The 26,351-nt window shown below is 30.7% G+C and overlaps 1 protein-coding gene across 2 annotated transcripts in view; it reads left to right on the top strand.

Moving 5' to 3' along the window:
* The window catches only part of LOC118183434 (sodium-coupled monocarboxylate transporter 1-like), a 90,328-nt gene extending 64,849 nt beyond the window's left edge, over positions 1-25,479 (top strand). For both annotated transcript variants that reach the window (XM_035352967.2, XM_035352966.2), the window contains 7 exons: positions 5,417-5,532; positions 9,374-9,441; positions 10,201-10,287; positions 21,622-21,809; positions 23,728-23,828; positions 24,026-24,117; positions 24,509-25,479. In XM_035352967.2, the coding sequence (XP_035208858.1) occupies positions 5,417-5,532; positions 9,374-9,441; positions 10,201-10,287; positions 21,622-21,809; positions 23,728-23,828; positions 24,026-24,117; positions 24,509-24,694 (838 nt within the window). In that variant the 3' untranslated portion in view covers positions 24,695-25,479. The remainder of the gene's footprint in view (positions 1-5,416; positions 5,533-9,373; positions 9,442-10,200; positions 10,288-21,621; positions 21,810-23,727; positions 23,829-24,025; positions 24,118-24,508) is intronic.
* The last annotated feature ends 872 nt before the right edge of the window (positions 25,480-26,351 follow it).

Here is a 26,351-nt window from a genome sequence, read left to right as displayed (position 1 = left end):
GAATACCTGTTTTACATACTTTTGCTATAAAGCAGAGACAGCTTGGAATTTTAATTATTTTTCAGTTGTGTCTTAACTGTTCTATGACTTGTCTGCATAATTAATTCTACTCTGACTGTAAATCATATGTAATGCTTTCATTACGCAAAATATTGAAACTTCATTTTATAACAACATGTAATTTAATGTGCACCTGGTAACAGCCATTTCTTGTTCGAAGCTTTGAGTGTCAGGTCGGACGTAGTGAACCGACAATGCTGAATGATTAAAAAACCGTGAAACATTAGCTAAGAAAATTTATCAATTTCTTCTGACCTATTCTTTCAAAAGAAACAAAATGCATGTTAATATTTTGTATGATTCATGATTTTTCCTTTTAAATAGAGGAAAGGAAAAGTTACTTTACTACTTTCAGTTCTCTTCTTTTATCTGCGAAGAAGAAAGTAATGGCTTCCTTTTTTACAGGTAAGTGTGGAAAAGAATAGAAAGGAAGAGGAAAATGAAATGCAATTAACTTGAAATGAATGAAATTTTGACTAAAAGATAGCCGACTCTGAAGTCTGATTCGCCAAAATTTAAAAAAATATATATATATATATCAAAATCTCTGTGTGTTTAAACCTGTCTTCAGTGAGAAGAAGGTAATGTACTTGCAGGAAGAAATGAATTAGATAAAATATTGACATCGGGATATTCAGCTTCGTAGAATTTAATTTAAATATGTATATATATATATAATGGGAAGGTCTGAAGGTATTGATAAGAAATTTGGCAATACTGGTTTTGTTTGGTTAAATTGATTATGGCAAAGCACACTAGGGCTATCTGTCTAAGGGGAGGGATGCTTTCGTGGAGGACTTTCTAAAGGAAACTGATTCGTATACGCCTTACACATCGGAAAACCGCGAAAGCACTCACTCAGCCAGTTCATCTGGAATCGAACCCAGATCGGAACTACCAGTGTTCAGTGATCTCACTACACGGTCGCTGATGGGCCCTGGCAGTACTGACTGTTGTATTTTGAAACTATGAGTAATATATGAATAATCGGATTTCGGTTAGAATTATTACGCAGAAAATAAAATTTGAGAGTTGAGAAATTATCAGCAGGAGCTAAATACAACAAGGAAACTAAAACATTCAACATCGTTTATTAGTTTATGGAACAAGGAAAGAATAGAAAGTTTCTGTCTTGAAGAAAAAGAGGGAATAAACTATGCCGCTTTCTTTAATAGTGTAATGCTTGTGGAGAAATTGTAGCATTTCCAAAATTCACAACAGGATTCATAGTGTTGATATTTATATATGAAGTCGCTTTATAGCTTTCCTTACTGCGTTTAAAAGCAAAATGCAGTAGCTGGACTTCGTGAACTTATGCAGAAAATTGATTTTAAGTGTATCGAAAGACTTTGAAATTTGTTTGTGACCCCGCTTACCTTGACTTTCCACCCAATTTTGATTGCCTGATGAACTCAGTTTGTATCAGTACTTACCTTATTCAACAATTAGTAACTGTAGTCACAAAATACGACTCTAATAATTATAACAATTAGAATAGCGAACTACAAATGCAAGAAACAACATTTGATACTAGCTATACATCCACCACTGGCTGGTACTTGCGCAACTAGTTGCGCGTGCATATACCTGCATAGTAGTTTACGTACGTAAATTAGTTCACGTAAGTAGTGCAAAATCTCTCTAATATACTACTATCTCGATTAAATTCAATACATTTGACATGAACTTTTAAACCCTTATCACACACGATATTTGTTGCCGAAACAAAACGTTTGGTGGAACAGTTCTGAGAAAAGCTCTTTGGCGAAATAGGGTTACCATCTTCACTTGGTGAACAGGCTGAGAGCTAAACAAGAATCAGTTATCGCTCAGATTGGCGAAAGTGACGTTTCCTTTCAAGTGACGTTTGCTTCTTCCGTGTTGTTTTGTATCGCTCACACTCTTTTCGATTTAAACTTTATTGTTAGTAGTGGAAGATAATAGAAAGGTGATTGCTATCAAGTTAATCACTTTGATCTCCACTCTGGTACTTCAAGTAACAGATAAACACACTTCTGGTTATAGCAATCAATTACATCAGTAATAGCCAAATTCTGTATACACTAAGAATAGTTTAAAACGTGTGCTGGATATAAGTCTATTTATCAGACATTACTTATGTGTATTTTCTGTTGTCTGCTTTACAATGAAAATTTGATGGCTCACTTGAAAATTTGTGACCTGGTGAAAGCATTCTTGACTTACTTTATGGCTCATAATAACTGTTTTGTCCATTAAAAAAAAAAAAGACCTTTTATGACAAAAATCTATATGGCTCATATTTACATCCTCACAGCCAGCAGATACTATTCAGCAAAATGAAGATCAAATAAAGTATATGAATACGTGAGCAATCAAAACGTGTGCGAGTTGTTTACTGTCCCATAGAACGCTCGGTAATACATTTAAAACACATTAATTATACCAACTCTAGAAATTAGGTGGTGCACATCATGAGTTCTAACCTGAGACAGAACTACCAGTGTTCAACGACGCTTCGGCCACTAGTAGGCCCGCGCACTTAATTGGAAAGTACAATTCATTATTAAACACACATGAAGGTGATAATCAGTTGTGCACTGTTTTAAGTAATCAAATGTTAAAAATGCACAGCTGTTACATTTCTTATTATTTATTAGTCATGTTTATATTACGTAGATCATACATGCGATATAATTATGAATTAACCCAATAACAAAAATGTATGCACTCTTTAGTACTCAAATGCTTATCAATTATTTTTCAACTGATTATTATATATCCATAATAATTTGCAAAGAACTGATGACTACAGTTGCTGCCAATTACATGATCGTTATATGAATTAAAAGTAACTTCAAATAAACTTTTTGGCAATTTTCATTTTTGTATTGATACATATATATACACATCTAATAAGTCATATATTTACATACAGATAGAGAGATGCGATGGTTTAGAAGTTGTTAATATATATTTATTAGTATTAATGCAATGAATAAGATTTATATTAATGAATATATATACAGATGTTTTTCATCATACATAATAATAAATCCATAAATTTCCAATTTTTCAATATGTAGCATTTACAATAAAAGTATAGTTTCTAATGTATTTATAATTCAAAAAGTATTTCATTAATAACATGAAAATAATAGACAAATTTAATGAGTATTCTCATTATTACATAAGCTATGCTTTTCTTTTTTTATGAATCTTTCTTTTATGCTGTTTAAAATGTGTCACTGATTATGCAATAAAAAATTTAAAAAATAAGTAATTAGGAGAAAAGCCGCGCATATACAAACGGATTTAAAAAAAATATTCAACTTAAATTTAAGAAATAAAATGCTATTATATAACAGTGATAATGCACGATCAGCACGAAATACGACAAATTTGGCGACGAACAATTCGTAAGCAAATCAAGAACGTCGTAAAATACTGTCAACTCTGAAATTTCCGCGATTATATATTTAATGAATATATAAACATTTTTAAAATGACTCGGGCAGTTATATTACAACAAAACAGCAATAATTAAATCGGCCTCTATTTCCACCGTCTATGACTTCACAGTGAGAGCCATCGCCATATTGAAAGTTACCCGTGATCCTTCAGAAGCAGAACTTTCGTCTGATTGGTTGAACGTTCGAGGAACACGTCTCCAGCAGGAACATTTTCGGAAAAGTTTTAAAATGTTGCTCGTAGCCGGGACATGTTCCCCCTAGCTAGGCGAAACATTTTTGGAAGCCTCCCCAGAGTCGTAGCTAGGGTTTTCAGCGCCCAGGGACGACTGAAGATTTCGCGCCCCCTACTGCTTGCCAAGGATGGAAAACATTTAATTCTAAAATGTCGTAACATCAGTTTGGTGCCCCTTGGATTCTGCACCCGGGGACAAATGCCCCCCCTTGCCCCCCTCTGGCTACGCCCCTGAGCCTCCCGCTTAAAGCAGTGCTACTACAATCTCGTTTCTCGGAATTGTCCTGCGTAGCCGCGCGCGTCCGTAGAAGTGATAGCCTCTTTACGAGTATCAGTTTTCTATATTATAAAGTATAAACTAAACTCAGAGGCGCAAACAGCCCTAATGGGCCAAGGCCTGCAGTGCCCCGAAATCTGCTTTCTTGACCGTGAGCCCCGGGGTGCGTAAGCATATGCCCTGAACAAGTGGTCAGCTTGGGTCGCAGGACCCCCCTCCCAGTGTTTGGTCCTCAAGCGAACTTGGTACTCATTTTATCGACCCAAGGGATGGAAATCAAGTGATCAAAGGCTGAGTCGAACTTGCCCAGCCCGGGGTTAGAACCCAGGAACCGTGGTGCTGCTGTGCGATGCGCTAGGCACTGAGCCACAGGGCCTCATATTATAAAGTATATATTATATAATAATAAACACATTAATAAATCTCATCCTGCAATGCGAACTTAAAATAAATATACTTTTAATTATTTGAATAATTCATAATTTATCCATTATCGTTAAAAGCAATTTGCTTTAAATTTCGATTTTTTTTTTTTTTTTTTGTTCATTTTGATGGTAACGCAGGGCCCGATTGGACCCAATCGCCCTTTATCCGGCCCTGCCTGAAATTTATTAAACGGATATTGATTCAACTCCATCCGTTATTCGGTAGATGGGGGCCACTGTAGTGATTCGCTTTTAATCGTTCAACAAACTTAACAGGAATTTTTTTTTAAATAGAGGAAATAAAGTGCTTAACATTACTTAAATTGTTTACATGTTATGAATTTGTCATATTTAGGATATAATGACGCAGATTTATTTGTTTTAACTGTAATAAATTTTTGCCCCAGTATCTTTTTACAAGTTTTTTAGCATTAAACTCAGATCTTGAATTCCACTAGAGCCCGGTTCCGGCCCTTCTTAGTTTTTGGGATAAATCATAATTCTTGGCGGAGCGCACCGGAGCCCTAAATAAAAAGGCTCCGGCATTTCTTTTACGTAACTGAACAACAATTTCAGTAGGAATCTGATCACGAAAATTTTATTTTTTGCAATAAAATTGTATTAAAAATCACTTATTAAATTTTTGTTTATCTCTTTACATTTTATTGAATTTTAATCATTTAAATAAATAATTATAAATTAATTTCGTCTAATTAAATAATAATTAATAAATAGTAATTATTAATATTGATTAAATAATAATTGTTTAATTTTAAAATTATTAATAATTTTAATAGTCATTTTATTTATTTATGTACTTTTCTTCCTCATTGCTGACGGCCTTCCATAGGGCTCCGGCACTTCTAATTTTAGAAATTAAGCCCTGATTAAACTGCTAACGTAAAATTAAGAAATCATGTAAAAACTGTGTTTAAATACTGCCTCTAATTATTATTGTTTTTTCCCCCAGCACTGTATCTTCAGGAGTAAATTCTTTAGCTGCTGTTACACTAGAAGATATCGTGAAGTCCTATGTGAAACCAGATATATCTGAAAAGTGGGCAACGAGATTAGCGAAACTTTTAGGTCAGTTGAACTCTGAATGTTTCGGGGGAAAAAAATGAAGAAAAATATATTGTTTTGTGTCTTTTTATATTTCCTTTGGTTTATCTACAGCATTTAGAAATTATAAAAAGTAAATTTTGCTTTCTTTCTTTATTTTTTATTGTAGTGGTTAAATCAAAATGACAATTTATTTTTATTGTCGTATGTATATATGAAAATTTCTAAGTATAATCTTATTTTTATGTTTGTATTCAAGGAGGTTAGAATAAATCTAGAATGTTAGAATCTATTCTCATCTCCCCTTGTTTGTAACATTTTGCAATCTGAAGTGGTGTCGAGGTTACAATATTTTTTTTAGTAGATCAGAATGGCAACCAAAGGTGGAAAAAGGGAAAAGGAAAATTCGAAACATTCTAAACAAAATGTATAATTACTGATGTTTTTTCCCGAGAATGTTTCTTCAATCTTCACTATTGCGCTGCGTCGTTTTACTGGACTCACGCTGTCAACGGTCGATAAAGAAAATCAATACTTGTATAGGCCTTCCTACCTAGGCTCTGGTCTATACAAGTATTGATCTTCTTCCTCGACCGTTGACAGCGTGCAGTAAAATGGCGCGCAATAGGGAAGATTGAAGAAACATTCTCGGAAAAAAAGTTGAATGTTTCTTTTAACTAAATAAGAAGGTGAATAATTATTATTTTTGGAAGGCTGCTACCTGTAGCTATAAAACTGGTGCCCAGCGTAGTTTTATAATGAATGTTTGATAGAGGAAAGAAATAGAAATTCTGTTTTGAAAATGGAAAACTACGATTTAATCCTAGTATACGGCACACACGGGGATTTGAAAGGGTTTTCATCCGCAGAGAAACCGTTGGCGCCGTTGCATTTTTACTCGCCAAGAGGATGAGCCGAGTCGTAAACGTGATATTTTGTAAACGTCAATTTTAGTGCATGTAAATTCAAGTTAGCAGACAATGGTAATAAAAATTCACAGATAATAAGCATGTAGATGTAAAACTAACCGGTTAAACGTGATATACGAAAATAAATTTGTATTAAATTCAACTTAGCACAGAAAACAATATATTAAACATAACGGGAAGTAAAAATTCATTTAAAAAATAAAAATTAGTATTCTTATACTTACGTTTACATTATACTTATATGTATTTTCTTTAATTCATATAGAATACTAATATTTCTATTACAAGTGTCTTTTTTCAATTTTAAGTACTTTACCTGTTGATTGATGTATTTCGTTAAGAGCCATGTAATAAATTAATTAATGAATGCATTACCTTTAGTACATCCATTTTACATAGTTTTCAGTATTTATTTTCCAAGTTACTTGCATACAGCTTAAAGCATTTTATGTTGAAACAAATACCTGTCATAATATATTTCACAATACAAATAACCTTCAACAATAACCAAATTTTCTTTAGTAGCATTGTTAATAAAACTAGAACTTTATACGTTTTATTATTTTTCAAGATTCATTTGAACTGTACTCCTTACACCAGCAGTGGTTTGCTAATTTTGGTGACCATGGGATGCATCAAACTATTCTGTCATCTTAGATAATCTATAATAGTTTTTATTTCAATTTAATCAGCTATTTATGTCACACCTGCCATCCTCTGAAAGGTTATTGTTAGAAAAGCATTAACAATATAGTATCTTGTTAAAATTTTACGCCATAAAAATTGATCTATTCTCATAATTTTAAATGACAATAACCAATAATAAAAATAAAAGCATTCCTTAATTATTTAAATTGCACATTTTTGCGGCCTATGAAAACAAATTATTTTAGGGGTTGGAAACCTCATGGTTCTGCGTGCTTACAGCTGTTAATAATTATGAACACAACGTGAACAGCCGTGTTACAAATTAGCATTCACACCTCCCGCCATATTTTCTTCCTTTCATCCCGAACTGACGAGCTGAGAACCGGCATCATTCGACGAAAACTTCTTTAATTATACGAAAATATTTGTCTATTCGTTGTTAAAAAAATTAGAAAAAAAAAATAATAATAATAAGACAAGAATAATATAAATCTCCAAATGTGAACAACAACCTTCGAACAAGCGAATAGGATGAATCGGCTAGGTTACCAAGTTTGAACTATTATCGCTAAAGTTGGTGATATTTACATTTACCGGGTTCTCTGCGGAAGTGCTTCCATTTGAAGCAGTAAACGCGGTATTTATGATCAGTAGTATTGATCTATGTTGAAAATTATGGGGCGCAATGAATTGGAAGTTCATCTGTCAGCACTATCCTTATCTTCAGGGCAGATGTTTTTATTTTATTTGGCTTATAATTCCTTACTAAATGTAGTATTTCATCTCGATGTACTCAGTCTTTGATATGATTTAAATCAAATTCCTCGTCATTATAATTCGCTTCCGATAGTGAAGAAAGTGACACAGAGGTTATTGAAAACGAAAAAATTTCGATTGACAAATTAGTCTGTATTCTCGACACAGCAATTATAATTATTATCTCCAAATTTAAATTTTAAACCATATCTTCTTCCATATGGCAAAGTTTTATGGTGTAATACTTCAACATGTAATATTAGACTGTACATATCCTAAACTTACCGGATGAAAATAGTCACACAGAATCAACCCTTAAAGAATTTTAAGAAGATTCAGAAGAGTTCATATTGATCTTGTCAGCTCATTACTTGCACTGAATGGCTGTATTTATTACAAGTTAGATGGAAGTTATATTATTGAACAAACATCTTGGCAAACATTGTAGCTAAAGCTTTTTTCAATAATTAGATAACAAGATTCAGAACACCTGCTCAAGTAAACATTGACCGTGGAGCTCAATTTAATTCTGACACTTTTCAAGCCCTTTCTAGAATCTGTGGCATTTGGCTTCAACACACTATAGCCTACTACCCGCAGTGAAAAGACTTCACAGATCGATTAAAACAGCCTTAGAAGCTCATATAATAACATTAGAGCGGAACTTTACCGACAGTGCTTCTGGGTATTCGTATGACAGTACAAGAAGATAGTAACTACACAAGTGCCAAAATGAGTGCAGTGAAAATGTCAAGCTTCCAGATGAGATTTTTGATGAAAATTTCATTCACACCATATCTATACATATAACACAACCTTGCTGAAAATGTCATCCTTACCAACCTTCATGAATAAGGAGCAAAGTCAAATGCAGTCATTCAGACACAAAAATTTAGCATAAATCTACTCAGGAAATATTTGTACATAAGGATTTGCAGTCAATTCTCACGTTTTCCTTCGTATTAGCAGAGTTCGCAAACTGCTTGAACCACCTTATGTAAGTCCTAGGTTATCCACCAATCTGATAAATGCTTTAAAATTCAAATTAGAGGTAAAGAAGTCAGTATATTTATGGATAAGTTAGAACCTGCTTATATTATTTCAGAATGCTACAGGGTTATTTCTGAAACAACAATTAATGATCCATATAAACCAGTAACTACAGGTAACAATTTTGATTTGTCAGCACCAAGAACAACTCAATCCACCACAACTATGCCAGTTGTTGGGCAGTTTCAATCTGGTAGAACTAATAAACTTCTATGATTCAGAGACTGACAGAATTATTAAAAATAGCTTCACTCTATTATTATTTCCTCCCTTGGAAAATTGTCAATTTTTTCCTTACATACATATGCATATTTTTAAGTCTCTCTCTTTTTTTAAAGTTTGTAATACTTTTTTTGTAATTTTAACAGGTGTTGAGATTATTATAATTTTTTTTAGTAACTGAGAATGGCAAAGCGATTATTATTTTTGAAATGAAAATTTTATTTTATGTGATAATATTTAAAGGCTTAATTTTATTTCAGCATTATCATATGGGGTGGCTTGTATTGTGCTGGTTGCGGTTGTGGAACGATTAGGTGCCATACTTCAGGTAATTTTTAAAATAATTTTTTTGTATTGGGAGTCGTCAAGTAAATCTTCTTTAATAACAATAAACAATGATTCCGTCTAAGTGTAATCAGCTTTTTAATGTTAGTTTTTCCTTTTCATTTATAATTTTTTGCTATAACTGAACTGTCACTGCCTTTTGCACATTTCTGTAAACTAATCACCAATTATTTAATCACATTAAAGAACATCAGACTGTATTTTTGGCTGTAATTTTATAAAATCTATTTTAATGCACCTTTTTTACAGAAACTGCTGATTTTTATTTTTCATATGCTTCTTTTTTCAAACCATTCATTATTAATCAAATTAAATAATTTTGGTTGCAGTTAATTTTGTTTAAAGATAGTTCCAATACATTGCAGTTTTCATATATTTGTTGAACTTTTACACTGTAAGAGATTTTCAGATGACTAAAAGACACAAAATAGAACTTGCAAATTGTCTTGTAATACGTTGGGAATTCTTATTAATATTATGAGCATTAAGGCTTATCAATTAATATATAAATAAATTACTATAAGCAAGCATGTAAGAAAAAGTAATAAAATGAATGTCTTTTAAATGAGTCTGTATAGGAAACTTACAATCATATTTTAAAACACAACAAAAATTGCTTCTGAATTACTGGTTATATGTATCTAGCTTCTATAAATAACTAATATTTATGATACTTGAAAACTTAATTATTATTTACATACATTAATGCAGATTTGAATAATGTTAACTGATATAATTCCAGTTATCTTTGAGTGTATTTGGCGTAATTGGCGGACCTGTTCTTGGAGTATTTACTTTGGGTATATTTTTCCCTTGGGCAAATGTTAAGGTAAATTATCTTATGTATAATTATAGCAGACTGTATAATGTGTTTTTATGAATTCATAAGCTATGTTATGGTAATGATTATATACATTTTTACTATTGAAAACTTTCAGAGTATGAATCATTCAAAAGCTTTCACCAAATACTTTTCTTTTATGTTATTTGCATATAAAAATCATGTTTATGGATGATCTAAATTTACAAATTATATTGAAGTTTTAAGATGTATTGTGCATTGAAAGCACAAAAGTTTTGATTGCTCCAATATATATATATATATATATATATATATATATATATATATATATATATATATATATATATAAATTTCTGTTTTGCCTAGGATAAATGTTATAAAGTAATTGTAGGAAAAAATATCACCCGGAATATAAGAAACGGAAAGAAGAGCACTGAAAATTAGGAAACGGAAAATAAGTCACCATTTTTTTGGCAAACCGACAGTTCCATACAAATCGGAAAAGGGACACTTTCGCATGAAAGAAACATTCATAGTGTGATGGATAATAGCAATTTGTATAGTTTAGTGACATTTACGCAAAAATCACATCTTGGTTATTTTTCGATAACTAACAACAGCGATTTTGATTATGAATTTGTTTTATAAAATTATAAGCTGTTGCACTACAAAAATATAGATTTTAAGAAAAATGTTATGCTTAAAGAATGAAAAATACCTTACGGTACATTTAAAGTTGTATACGTCTTTCGGTACCTTTGATAGAGTATTCGCTACTTTTATTTTATGTTCCAAACGTCAAAATGTTTTAAATAAAACAAATTTTTTTCATGTCCATATATTATTGTAACATGTACCTTTTAAAATTTTTTAGAGGAGAGGCTTTACTGCTGCTCATTTTAAACCCATCGTTTTAATTTTATATATCTGAAAAATAATCACTTTGGGCTTACACGTTTTATAAATATAAAATTATGTATGTTAAAATATTTGTAATTAGGCACATAGGTTAGATTAAATTTTTATTAAATAGAGTAACGCATGCAAGGGCTATCTGCCTAAAGAGAGAGATGCCATCGTGGAGGAATTTTGAAAAAAAAACTGACCTTTGAGTGGCTATTAAAAATAATACTTATAATTTTCATTCAAATTATATTCATATATATTTTTTATGTAAAACTTTCGGGTGTATGCTAAATTAGTGTAAATTACTCTACACGAAAAATATAGTGAATGCACAGAAATTAAAGATTTGCACATGCCGGAAATGAAAAATAGGAAATATGTATGGTTATTTATGCATGTGCTTGCAAAAAGCATGTATCTGCCTTTGACAAAATACTTAAATATTCATTAAATTATTTATAAATGTATTTGAAATGAAGAATTTATTCACTTATAAACAACTGTGAAAGTACTGTGAAGAAATCTAATTATTAAATGTATCTAATTTATAATGATTATAAATGTTATCTAAATATATAATAACCTTAATATTGAATTGTAAACATAAATTGAAATCCTGTTGACAAATACGTTATAAAACTATTTAAGCAAGAATTGTTCGTATTGGAAAGCAATCTGTTAAAAGGTATTGTAAAGCAAATGCTATGAGATGCGCACTTAAGAACGTAATAAAGAGTTTTGGAATATGTATTGTTGAAATGAAGGGTAAAAAAAAATCTGATAAGTATAATTAAAAGAATTATTTCCCTTACATTTTATAATAACTCGGTTACAAGTTTTAAATAATACTTAACTTATTTTATTCCCTTTCAGAAATGTTCAGAGAAAGTCAAGTACTATTTAATACCTATTTAATTATTAGGAATTAGCGAAATACTTATTTAAAGTATTTCGCTAATTCCTAGTAATTCTCTAATTTAAAACGAACCAAATAGAGCATTAATTATAAATTGACTTACATTTTTCGATTTAAAAGATGCCTCAGAAGCCAAAAAATCATGTCATATTTAAGAAAGTATTTTAGGAAGAAGCTCTATAAATAGAAAAGAAATAATGCATAATTTTAATATTAATAATACAATAAACTTTGATCTTAATTTTTGTACCTTAACCGAATAAAATCGAATTACCTTAACTTTTTTTTCTAATGTAATTAACGAAAACTTGTGAAAATATTTCATTCAAACTAAACCATTCTGAGAAAACTGTCCTGTGAAAAGTATAGCATTTAATTCGGTTCAGAATGAAATGTTGTTTAAAAATATGTTGTTTTCATATACTTAGGACTCTGAAGTGTTGTAGAAAAAGATACATTTATATGTATATTTACGACGTAATAACAAAATATTTACATCCGAACGCGTCAAATCCCATTGAACTCAATGGTAAATGATCCAATGTTTTGGTCACCACGTAGGGATCGCCGGTGCTTCAGAGCAGGGTACGGGAGAAACTTGTTTAGGGCGACTCCATCTTACTTCCATAACTCCATGGTAAAAATAGAGGGCTGACCAGTCATTATCATTAGTGATTCCTCCCCTCATACCGCATGTAGTTATAGCCTTAAGCTGTGGTTTAAGGGTGAAACTTTGTCACATAATTGAATAAGATTTTATCCGAGCTTTAAAAGCAGTATTATAACAAACCGTTGTAGATGCAATTTAGTGACGTTTGCGATAAGCACATTACTTAATTCTTAGCTAATTAAGTGTCGCATAATTATTTTTTTATGATTTGATTTTAATTAAAAACAATGTATTTGCACTGGAAACAATTACTTAATTTTGCATTTAAGTCTGAATAGGAAAACAAGAAAAGTACAGTTATTAAAAATTAAGAGGTTTATTTCAAAATTATATTAAAAATTTAAAATCTAATTAAAGTGAATCCTATAGACACGAGATTGGGATTTAAACATTTAATATATAATGTGGTTCGTTGTGTATTAAATATTTAACTCCAAATCTTCCAAAAGTGACGAGTATTTCCTAGAGTAGAAATAAACACTTGTACTGAGCATTACATCTGTACGACGACCACCTCCACCGAAGACTAAAATAACTAGAAACGTGGATGATCGCCTTAGAGAGGATTTACTATATTTTACAATGAACCAGTGCGTGATCCACCCAGATCCGGACCATCTAGTAGCCCATACACGGTTAGCGACCACCTTCCTAAGACAACCACTTCCTAAAGTGACTAGCATTTCTAAAAGTGTAAGCAAACAGTTGCACTGAACATCATCTCTCTAAGATGATCCCCTCCACAGAATTCCAAAAATCAACTAGAAATATGGATGGATATCTTAGAAAGGATTTTTACTCATATAATAGTTACATTCATGACAATTATGTGTAAAGCTTAAGGAAAGTTATGAGCGGCTGAACGGTTAAATCGCTGAATACTGTTAGTTATACCGCTGAATATATAGACCTCGGTTCGATTCCGAGAAAATTCCCCATGTGTAACGTGTATACGAGCCAGTTTCCCTTAGAAAGTCCTCCACGAAAGGCATCCCTCCCCTTAGGCAGATAGCCCTAGTGTGCTTTGCCATAATTAAATACACACACACACGATTCCTAGAAAAGAGGCTGGCTGCATGGGCATTTTCATGGTTCTTCCCGCATATAACGTGGTTACGAACCAGTTTTCCTTAGAAAGCTCTCCACGAAGACAGCCCTTCTCTTAGGCAGATAGTCTTCGTGCTCTTTGTAATAATCAAATAAACCAAGCCAAATTAAGGAAACTTATTCATTTTACTCTCTAAATTGAGCTCCAAATAAATCATATGTGAGAGCTTTTCGTATGCAGAACCTAAAACGTATCAGAACGGAAAATTAAATAAATTTAACTATTTAACTTGGTTATGCAGAATTTCAATTTTTAGTTTATCCCTAGTTTCCAAAAATCTGAGCATGAACAATCATGAAATGAAACATAGACATTGAAATTAACTTTGAAATTCAGAGAATAACTTTGATGACCTTCGACCACTAGCAATGGCAGATAATCTTAGGGTACTTTGACATAACCTAAAAAATCTGATTTGATGATCATGCTAATCTACTTTCATACTGAGGCCTGTGTTGCTTTAATTATTGTTTTATTTATCATAAACTGTGTTAACTGCTTTAATTTAACCATTTCAACAACTTTTCTGTTAGATTTTCTTTTTAAAATTTTGACATCATTTCAAAAGCCTAAATATGCCTGATCGTTTTAGTAAGACATATTATTTGTAACTGTTTTACATGTAAGTACAGCGAATCTCATGACGACGAATTCTTAGAAGTGTTTCCTACAACATAAATAAACAGGCTTTTATACATTTGCCTCGCTAATGCATCCATCTATATAAGTGGCTCAAATCGCTTGAAGCCGCAGTGGTCGTATTAAAAAAATGTTGTTATATTTGCATTTTTGTGGCATTTAATGATTTCAGTTTATTTAACATGTCTGCCTCATAAATTATAAGAGGCCCACCAGCGGCCGAGCGGTAAAGTCGCTGAACACTGGTAGTTCGGTCCGAGGTTCGAATCCCACGAACGGGCTGGCTGCATGGGCGTTTTCGTGGTTTTCCCCATGTGTAACGTGTATACGAGTCAGTTTCCCTTAGAAAGTCCTCCACGAAGGCATCCCTCCCCTTAGGCAGATAGCCGTAGTGTGCTTTGCCATAATTAAATACACCACCACCATAAATTATAATATTGATTTTTCAAGATGTATAACAACTTTCAATATAAGTTAGAATAGTAATAATCTTTTATTATTGTATTCGTATGAAAGCGTTGAATCAATTGTTGATCATTATTTTGTACTTACTGCAAAAATCTTCCAATGCCAGTATAACACTTGGATGCATAAGACGATCCACCCGTGCTTCACTCTCGAGTCCGGCTGATTCCTCTCCGCGAATCGCTCCCTGTATCATCTCCTTGTGCAGCCTCTTACATGAAATGTATGTCGGCAAGCTCCACATTGGTGTAACGATACATGATGCTCAAGATGTGTGCGGAAAATGAAGAATCCAACTAGTTGCGCTAGCTTTTATACGCTGCACACATCAGTGCTCTCAACTGGTTCAACGCGGCATTCAGCACACAAATTCCTATAAATCTGTTTATTTAGTTCCCCTCTACCTGCCTTTACATTTTGACATAAAGTTTTGAACCACCCTGCATATCATTGTAGGAAACATTTTTCAGAATAACTCGAAATTTGATTAATTTTTTGATCTTCTACTTATAATTTCTAAGAATCAACATGTATTATTTAATACTTCTTGATTAATAATATTTTTGATTCATGAGCTCACGCGCACTTAGTTGTAAACTGTATCTTTAGTCAAATATTTATCTAATGCTAAAGGTATTTTCTCCCTCCTGCACGCCTTCTTTTTGTAACACGGTAAAACACTCGGCGCGTATTCGAGAGGTCTAGGTTCGAGTCCCGGCGAGAGTATTGCTCATTTTTCATGTCTCTTGCTTCATAAAACCCTAATGACTCTACAAAGAGACACAGTCGTATTTGATTCGCTTTGTATAAGAATGAGGTCAGTGCTACGAAATCTACTTGTTGGGATTTGTTTCAACGATCATTAAGAATTGACACGAATATATAACTGAAAATATTCTACCATAAATGCGTAAAATTTTAAAGCATGAAATATGACTAAACTATTTTTAGCTAAGTTTCGCATCATGAATCCTGACTTACCAGTTGACGTTATTAGTGATGCAATATATGTTATCAATAAAGCATATAATTCAATTATTTCATAGAATAACTAGGTATTTCATGAATTAACTAGTTAAGTCGATTAACGTGTATAATAGATTAATAAGCCACCCAACCGGGATAGTGGTTAGTAAAGCTAACTACCGTATCGAAGAGCCCACGTTCGAATTCCGGGGAAGGCATAGATGTTTGTAAATGTATAATGTCTGTGCGGCATGAGAGCACTTTAAATTTGCGGCAAACCGAAAGGCCTCTTGAGAGGTTGGTTGCAGAGGGGAAGCGGTGGGAGACCATCGGAAATGTCCCCCCTCAGGATGCCCTCCTTCAAAATTTAGGGCGGAACTGAGCAAAGTCGTACTGTCAACAGTATAGAGTGCGCAAGGCTCTTCCCAACGAGAGGCGCAGTCTTTTCGTGGGCTTGCTCTGATGTTACTGTGAGACATGGGAGATAAGTCATGACGAAAACAAAAACAACAACGGATTAATAATTTCACACTTTAGTAATTGTTCTATAAAATACCTAGTTATTCTGTAAATTAACTGAAGATAGATTGCTAAAGTAAAAAATAAACAATTTTGCTTTAAAACAAATACTTTGTTTTATAAAACAACTGATGATGAATCGCTAGTCTCTCAAAAAAAAAAAAAAAAAAAAAAAATACATTTCATACTATGGATAGATTAACTGATAAATAATAAAATAAAAAAGAATACATAAAAAGAAAGTCTGAATGGTTTCAGATTTTAAATTACGTCCAAAGGGGCGTTTTTTTAACATTTTGTGTGTTACCTTTATTTATTAAATATCATGTTCTTCGCACTTAAACCATAAAATTCAGTTCAAGAGCAATAGCGCAAAATAATTTTAAATTGAGCATACCATCAGAATTTCCGATACACAGTCTCACGCGCTGGAGATGATAAAAATGTTTTTTTTTCTGTACAACTTTGTCATTTCTCGCTTTGAAAGCCTTGAGCTTGTTAATCTAAAATTCGCTAAAGTTTTACAAAATATGAAATCGATAATAAAACAAATTCTAAATTTGGGCTTCCAGATGCCCATATTCGCAGTAGGATTACGTCATTCAAAATTGGATGGCTCTAGGTACTATTGTTTTATACATACATACACTTATGCAAATTTTTCAGTATTTAATTTCTTCAAATATAATACAGGACGATAATATTTGGTGGCAACAATTTGAAAAGTGAAACGGACATTCAGAGTGATTCAACGTAAAATCGCAAAACAAAAACAATACTCCCTCGGGAACAAAGTTTCTTTGAACTAATAATAAATATTGTTGCTAGATTAATTAAACAGCAGTATAAAATAACAGCCTTTACTGCACCAATAGTGCAGCTTTCACGTGCCATCTTTGCTAACGATCAGGCATTTTCTAATACAATAACGAAGGTATTTACTAATACTTTTTAACGATTAGGCCATCGTTATTCTATAAAATAACTAGTTATATCGCAGAATTCAATAATTTTATATACTTTAACTGATTCATTAAGGTAATTAATGATATATAGTTTTTTTATGAAACAGCGAATTCCAGGCAACATAAATAAGGGACTAAATCGAGCTGTGAACAAACTATTAGTTTTCAGTCAGGGACAGATGAAATCGTTTAGTTCCACAGACGGTAATCATTAATACATTAAAACAGAAAAATTGTATTCCCTTTCTTTTCTTCCGGGGAACCTACGCTGAAACTTGATCTCTTTCCAGAACGGTCCGAAACAAAACTGTTTTAGAATGAGTAGGGGAGAAATGAGATCTTCCCAGAGGCATCTTGAAAAATTCTCTTTTCGAGATGACCTTGGTAAGGTGCAGCTAGCTCAGCGCCTTACACTTAACAACTCCCTCAACACGACCCGCTATAACCCTCCTGGTTAAATGAGAATTTGGCTGTTTTCCCAAACTCTGTATGGGGATATTATTTGGGGAGATTTTAGAGTTCCTTTTTCCGTTCTTTATTTTCCGGGTGACATTTTTTCCGGTCCTAATTTTCCTGGGACATTCTTTCCGTTTCCCTTTTTTTGGGTGACTTTTTTTCCGCACACCTTATAAAGTTGATAGAGTAGATAGGAATAGATAAAATTTAGAGTTTTAAAAAGGATTGAATGAATAAATGTCTCTTTAACAGTTGATTATAGATTCATGGCTCTAGTTTAAAAAATAAATCAAATAAGGTAGATTTCCCGACGATGGAAATTTTAATTGCTTAACACATTTTGAAAGTTTCAATTAATAGTTTGTTCAGGTCATTCATTTTGCTACTTAAGATTATTTTCAAAAAAAGACCTGCCTCAGTGGTATATCTAGAAACATAAAATAGATATGGTATATATATGTGTGTATGTGTGCCATGTTGCAGACTTGATTGCATAGATATTGGCCTAGTGATCCATAATGAACAGCAAACATGGCAACTGAGGCATAAAGTATTAATTTTTATTGCAGTTGACATTTGCAGCCACTTCGCTAGGCACTCTAATCAAGCCCATTTCAAAACATTTACATTAATAGCTTTGCAGAAGAAGGGAAGCAGCAAGCAGTAACCTAGTTATGCCGAGGGCAGAAAGCAAGTTTTTAGTTATCCAGTAATAAATGAGCATCCAGTAATCCAGTATGAAAGCTTATTAAAAGAAAGGTTTCAGTTTAAAATCTGAAATAGCTACATAATCATCATTATGTAAAAAATCATAGGATAGGATTAATCTAGAAATGACATTGTCTCAAAAAAGATATTACTATTTTTAAAATAGAGTGGGGGAAGTCCTCAAATTAAAATGAGGAATTAAGAGTCTATTTCTAATTTAAATTATAATTTTGATTTATATATTTTTTATCTTACGTATTCCCTTCAAAGAGAAAAAAGTCTGGATGACAGAAAAGCCTGTTTAAGAGATAAATCACTAAAGCATTAACAAGTGATGAAACATAATTTGAAAACAAGTCATAAATTTTAACCAAAGCAATTATTTAAATAATTGAATAATAAAACTTTGATAACAGTTTTAGTCTTGTCAAAGTGTTCAGACTAGAAGTCTCTGTGTTTGAGTCCATGTAATCATATTTGTTCAAGGCAGGCTTTCCAAAACCTTTCACATAATATCATAAGTATAAAAATTTTATGCATCCATTTCTTATTTTGAATAATCACAACAAATTTCCAAACTTCATTAAATAAGTAATTTTCAGTAATATAACTTGCATTTTAATATCATTTGTAATAATAGTACTGAAATTATGTTTATTGTATCTCTAATTTTCTTATTTTACACAAACTGGAAAACCTCACAACTTTCTCCAGGTATAAAAGTTGAGCAAATCTACATTAACTGATATATTAATTCACCAATGGTTAAAGGGATGTTCTGGCAATTGTTTAAAAAAACATAAATAAAAATAATTCTATATTAAAAAATTACATTTTTCCATAAGGTGAGAGCCTTCAAAGTTCATATTGTATGAGGAGAGTAAAAGGATCACTTGTACTGAGGTAAAAACTGGCTTCTGTTTTTGAACCAGTACTCCTTAAACATACTCAATCTTTACATGCAATTATTTATTAATTATATGTTATATAATTATCAATTCATTATAGCATTTACTTATCCATAATATCAAGTTAATTTTACTTTTTAGTTAGATTAGTCATATAAACTATCACAATCCTTTAATTTATTAAATTTACATATTTCCATATTCATTATCAAAATATTAAATAATCTATATTATACTCAAAACTCACTTTATATTATACTCAAACTTTTATATCACTCTATTTATGCATATTCAAATTATTTTCTTCATTTTTCATATTCAGTTTATCCTCAAAATAATTAGAAAATACTTTCTAATTTTTAAAGATTAATCTTATTCTTAAAATAATTTTAAAATTCTTAATAATAAGTTTTTAAACAATAATTCAGAAATATATAATTATTAATACAACTTTAATAACCTTTCATAAATAAAATAATTACATATCTTTGAATTCAGTACTTAATTTTTTTAATATCTAAAAATAAATTACTAATAATGTAAAATTTCAATCAGTATGGTTTTCATAATACATTGCAGCATGTTAAAATTCAATATGACAAGAAAAAGGGCATTACTTACTCAACATTTAAAAATAGTAATGATTATCAATTTCTATATGACTATAATATACAAATTCTAGCTGCACTAATTAAAACCTTACTTTATAACACTTAGTGCAAAATTTTAAAATCCATAGTACTACTTCAGTTTTTTGCTTGCTGGACATATTATTAACGACAAAGAAAGAAAGTGAAAATAAATTTATCAAACAAAAATTTAAAATGCATTCTTGAAACAGAGATTAACAACCTTCAGAAGCACTGAGAATGCACAGTTGAAATGATTTGGAACATTCATGCCCTTAGTCCTTGAAAACACTCATTAAATCACTTTTAATATAAACACTATGCTGGATTAATTTTTGAAGCACTGATTTTTTTCACTTCAGAACATTGAATAAATCAAGAGTGATATTTCGTATGGATGCAGAATAAAATAATCAAATATTCAATAATCCTTTTCATACATTATGTCTAAGACTGAACTTTGTACATTAAGTCAATTATAAATTTCGTTTAGTTTTGCACAGCGATTTATTCTCTCACTTGTCTTAAATTCTGTAAAATGTGACAATGCTGATCAAGATACCTGACCACAAACAAATCAAGAGGGAATTTGCACTGAATCTAATTTTCTAATTAATTACTTCATTGTGTGACAATTTTGATAATGAAAAGTGGGTGTAATAAATAATAGTACTATATACAATTTCATGGTTTATTGCATATAAGGTGTATGAGTTTGTCTAAATTTCCTGTATCATAAGTCATTTATTTAAAATATTGAAACATAGACCTATGTTATATTTTATGGGTTTTCTTCATTCAATATATCAAGCTTACATTGTATGTTATTAGTAGTTATTTCAGTTATTGTAGTATAAATTATGTATGCATAATTGAATTTTTTATATCATGTATCATTATCATGAGATTAATATAGTTATTTTTACATTTGTACATTTTAAGTGAATAGTACTTATGAAATACACAGTGTTGTAATGATGAACTCTAGCTATGGTTATTACTATAATTACATTATAATTCAAGTATTATTGACTATGTTTTCTGAAATAATCAATGTAAATAAAATATAATAAATGTAGTTTCTACCATAAATTTAATATACATGGTAGATAGTTAAGAAAGTATTAATACTTTTCTAAATATCTATCATAAAAGGAAGAGGAGTATTATATAATAATGAAAAATAATTATATAAATTTGTATTAGCTCTAACAATTTCTTCATGTCTCACACCAATACAGAAATATTTAGCAATGGATTGATGTCTCTTTTAATGTGTGATCAGCTGAAATAAATACTACAAATTATAAATGGTATTTCAAAATTATGTTAAAAAATATAACTTAAATCTAACAACTGAATAATGTATGTTATCGAATAAAATCTAATGAATTTATAAAGTATAATGTTAAAAGTAATACTATTGGAGAACAGATTGAGCCATTATGCTTTCTATTCAAAAAATGGACATTTATATTGTATTTTTGAAAAAAACTTTCATTTTAGGGCGCATTAGTAGGCTTAATTACTGGCATCATAGCAGTTCTGTGGATAGCAGTGGGATCATTTCTGAGCAAAAATCCTAAGAATTTTGCTCCATTTTCTGTTGAAGGCTGCACAGATTTATACTTTAATACTACGGGAAACATGTGGAATGAAACTATAACTACAGGCATACAGTATTTTTCCAATAAGTAAGTAAAAACAGTTCAAGTAAAAAAGTAAAAGTTAAGTTCAAGTAAAAAATATTTGTAATAAATATTTTAAATAATTTTAAAACAAATTGCTGATTAATATTCTTTTATCATTGTAGCATTAGAACTTGTTTCATATCGTATGATGCAGAATAAATCATACGTCTTTTTTAGAATACCGATGACTTTATACTTCCTCTTATTTGTCTGTCATAATTCAGATTATTATAAAAGAACTTTTATTATAGTTATGCACATGTAACATAGGGCTCAAATTATTTTTAAGGCTAATTTTATTGATAACATGCTTGCCTAATTTTTAAAATGTAAATGCTTATGGATTTTTATGATTATGTACTGCTGTTTCAAAATTTGTAATTCTCATCATTATGCAGTTTAAGTTAATTAAACTTAAATGTTAATACAGATAAATACTTTACAAAAATTATAAAGTTGTTTTGAAATATAATATTAACTTTGTACCTTAAACTAAACCCCAATGCAAAGTCTTAGCTTCTGCAAGTGTTTGTGCTTTAGAGCAAGTACACAAAGTAGGTAGCCAATCTATCCTAAAATGTCATTGAATAGCCCTCTCTGCTGGGATTATTGTTGAATTTATACTCATATTCTTCTTCATCCACTGGATACTATACAGATTTTAGAGGGAAATTTAGTTTCCTTCTTGAATTGTGTTGCAAGTGATTGCATGAAATTCTAAATGACTAATTATGTAATTACGTTGCTCTTAAACAACAGTCATTACTAACTTTTATTGAGAAAGCTTCCTGTGTTTCAAAAATCAAATACATTCACTTATTTTACTATAGACTGCATTTGTTGAAAGGTACTAGTTATTATGTTTTATTGAATAATTGATTTTAACATGTAGTTAATTAGTTTCATTCACAAGGTTCTCAAAGCTCTCAAAATTGCAAAATATATGTTAGAAAATAGAAATGCTGAGTTTTTTCATGATAAGTTTCCATGAAGTTTTTTTTTATATGTAGTTTAAAAAAAAACTTTTGACCAGATTGGATTATTTAATTATGGCAAATCACCTGGGGCTATCTGCCAACTTAAATGTGTGCTTTGTACAACCAAGAACATAAATGTTATTGAAGCAAAATTTAACTACCCTGAAAAAGAAATAATTTAAAATATTCAGAAATCAACATGCATATTTTCAGATGAACGATTATTGCATGCCCATTTATTATATTTCTTATCTTCATGTCTTCATTAAAAAATTACAGTGAAAAAGCTGATTTCTAATTCTCCTCCTAGAGGAATAAACTTTGAGGCTTGGTTTATTAAAAAAAAAAAAAAAATCGGTGGTCATCAAAGAAAATGTTTTCTATGGTATTATATTATTGATAACTATGGCTAGTCCTATGTACAGCTGTTAAGAGCATCCAAACTACTCACTACTTTTATGGCTTTCTGTCATGAAAAAGCACTTTGCAGAATTTTTATAGGGCAAACTGAATTGCAACAATACGTTATGATGAAATATTATTGATATGTACTTATAAGCATGCAATATAATTGGATATTTTTGGTTTTATATTCACCATATAACTTGTGCCCTAAGACTTCTGCTAAGAACATGCATATACATAGTTGTGTTTTATGTTTGTATTGCAAATTGTGTAATGAAACTTTTATAGTCGAATATTTGTTAGCTACATAAAATGAACTTTGTGAAACTTCTTAATACCATAACAGACAATGTCATATCTGTTTATGTTGTTGAATATACCTGTATGTACTAGCACAATAGCTCATTAAACCCAAATTCTGCCATGTAAAATACCTAAAGCACAAATTAAACTGTGCTTAACTATTAAAAGTTCATTGTAATCTTATAAATTTTTGCTAGCATAACAGTTTACTAATTTATGATACTTATGTGTTGCAGGCAAGACATATTTTTCATCTATCGTTTGTCTTACATGTGGTACAGTGCAATTGGTTGTGCTCTGGTGATAATTATTGGCCTCATCATAAGTTTTCTAACAGGTAATTAACACACTACATGTAAAATTCACTATTACATTAAGTATAATATACTTGTTTGTAATTCAAATATGTATATTTATAGTACTTTCATTATACTTTATCTCTTATGACTGTTTATCAATTTTCTATATAGTCTAACAATGCTCTGTATTCATCTTATTTCATTCATAAAAGTATGTATTTAACTTTTGCTTTAGGTCCTTATGGCAAAGATGATGTGAAACAAGATCTTATTAGTCCTGTCACAAGGAAAGTTGTGGCATTATTTACAAAAGTACAACATAATAAAGTGAGTTGCAATAATAATGTTTCTCTAAATAATCTTTAATTAAATAAGTTAGTTTGTGTTAAATAATAACAGAAACTTTTGTATGATTGTGATTAAGATTATTCTGTTTTAACATTTTAAATTATGATTGAATAGATTTATTCTTAGTTGAGATTTTAAGATAGATTTTATTTGCATCAGATCTAATAACTATTTATATTTTATAATAGTTTACCCCTTTTTTTACTTAGTATTTCCAGATTTTGGTACTTTCACAAGTCATTTCTTTTGTTAAAGTTTCATGTTTAGAAATGTGTTGAAACATTAATGTTTTGTTATTTGCTAAAATTACATAGTAAGTAAATTCTAAAGTTAAGGTACTACACCTAATCATTGTCTCAATTTATTCCAGTCTGTGTTCCCAGTGGAAATGGTACCTAATAGCAACATTCATGATCCCCGTTTCAAGACTTTGAATGGTAACAAAAATATCCCCAATGATGGTGTCACCAATATTGCATACATCAGTGAAACAAATACACCTACACTGACAAAGGCAACAAAAACAGCTCCTAATATATATGCTGCAAGAATGTGAAAAACTAAGTGTTTCATCTTCAGTAATACTGCACAGACTTGGTAAAACTTTCTTAATAACCATGTCATGTTGACTAGTGACAGTTATAAAAAATACTTCATGCTGAAAATCTTTATTGATTTAATACAACATTTGTTCATGATTAATTTGAAAGATTTATTTATTGTACAGAAGTTTTTTTACCCATATATCAAATGCAAAATGTGTATACTGTTTGATGTTTTTATGTCTTGTATTAATTTTCTTCTTTCATTTGAAAGCAGGATATTTATAACGGAAATTTTAAACGAATTTGCATCCAATGAATAGAAAACAAATCTTTCAACTTAATGCTTAAGAGCTGTTGTTAATGGTTGTAGTTATATCACCTAATAGCAGTTATGTAGGCCAACAAAACTCAGAAGTGAGAATATTGAGTTTATAATATTTACAGCTTGATTTTTCCCTTCTTGCTACTTCAGGTCTAATAACCATTGTTTTTTTACTGTTGAGGTAGATATTGTCTTTGTATCTAACACATGGCTGTATTTTTGATATTACTACAATGAATATTCTATGACTAAGAGATTCTGAGCAAAATTTAAAGCTGCCAATTTATGAATTGTACAGTAATCACTTAGCAAGAGTAAAGATTTTATGTAAACTGGAGAAATGTAAAACTTTTGAATTGTTGTTGATGTGACAAGTAAAGAAAACATAATTACTGGACAAAATTGTTTTGCATTGTATTTTATCTATAAAATATTATTTAAAAATCAAAATTTGTAATTAAATATTTAAAAAGCCTTGGTGTTTTAGATTTCTGATTAAGATATATTATTGTATATTTATAAGCCAGGTAGAAATATTTCAATAAAACGAATTCATGAATTTTTAAGGCATTCTTCATGTCAACAGAACAAGAGACAGTTTAAAATATGGATTTAATTCTGATGACATTCTGTATCCTCTGAGTATGATGACAAGAAGTCAAGTATCTGATCAAATGTGGTGGCGATAGTATTAATTTAGAGAAATAGAGTTCTAATTGCATTTTAACTTTTTTAACCCATAGTTTCACACTATTTTATTTTTGATTTCATAAATCTTGCCATTACTGCCTAAATATATTTTCAGACAAATTTAAGTGCTGAGAGGTGTCAACCTCAAAATTTATCAATAATATCAAGAACTGATCATTACCTCAAATAAATAAAAAAATTTATTATAAAGTATGAAAATTGCTGAATATTGGTAGCTCTATCCTGTTTACATCTTGATAAAGGAGATTGCTGTATGAGGATTTTCATGGTTTTCCTTGTGTGCAATATGAACATAAGCAAGCCTTCATTAGAAAGGTCTTCCATGAAGACAACGCTTCACTTTGGCAGATTTCATTTGCTTTGCTGCACTCAAAACCATCTAATAGTATGACTAAAATATGGCTTTGATATGTAATTTGAAATAATTTCTGAATTCAATATATTTTTATACTTCTAACTTTTATATTTGTAGATCTGATTTAGTGAACTTAAATAGTTCATCTGTCCTTTTGTATAAACTCGTTCATTAGCCACAGGACCAATCTTACTTTAAGTATCTTTTTTATTTATTATGTGCTCCACCTATAGGCACTAAACGGAAAGGAGGCATACTCTGCAGAAGACTTTTAAGGGAA

This window comes from Stegodyphus dumicola, chromosome X1, assembly GCF_044657685.1.
Source record: "Stegodyphus dumicola isolate Sdum_Otavi_A_Nest chromosome X1, ASM4465768v1".
NCBI classification, from domain to species: domain Eukaryota; kingdom Metazoa; phylum Arthropoda; class Arachnida; order Araneae; family Eresidae; genus Stegodyphus; species Stegodyphus dumicola.
Note: the sequence above shows the minus strand (reverse complement) of the source record. Positions and strands in the feature narration are given on the sequence as shown.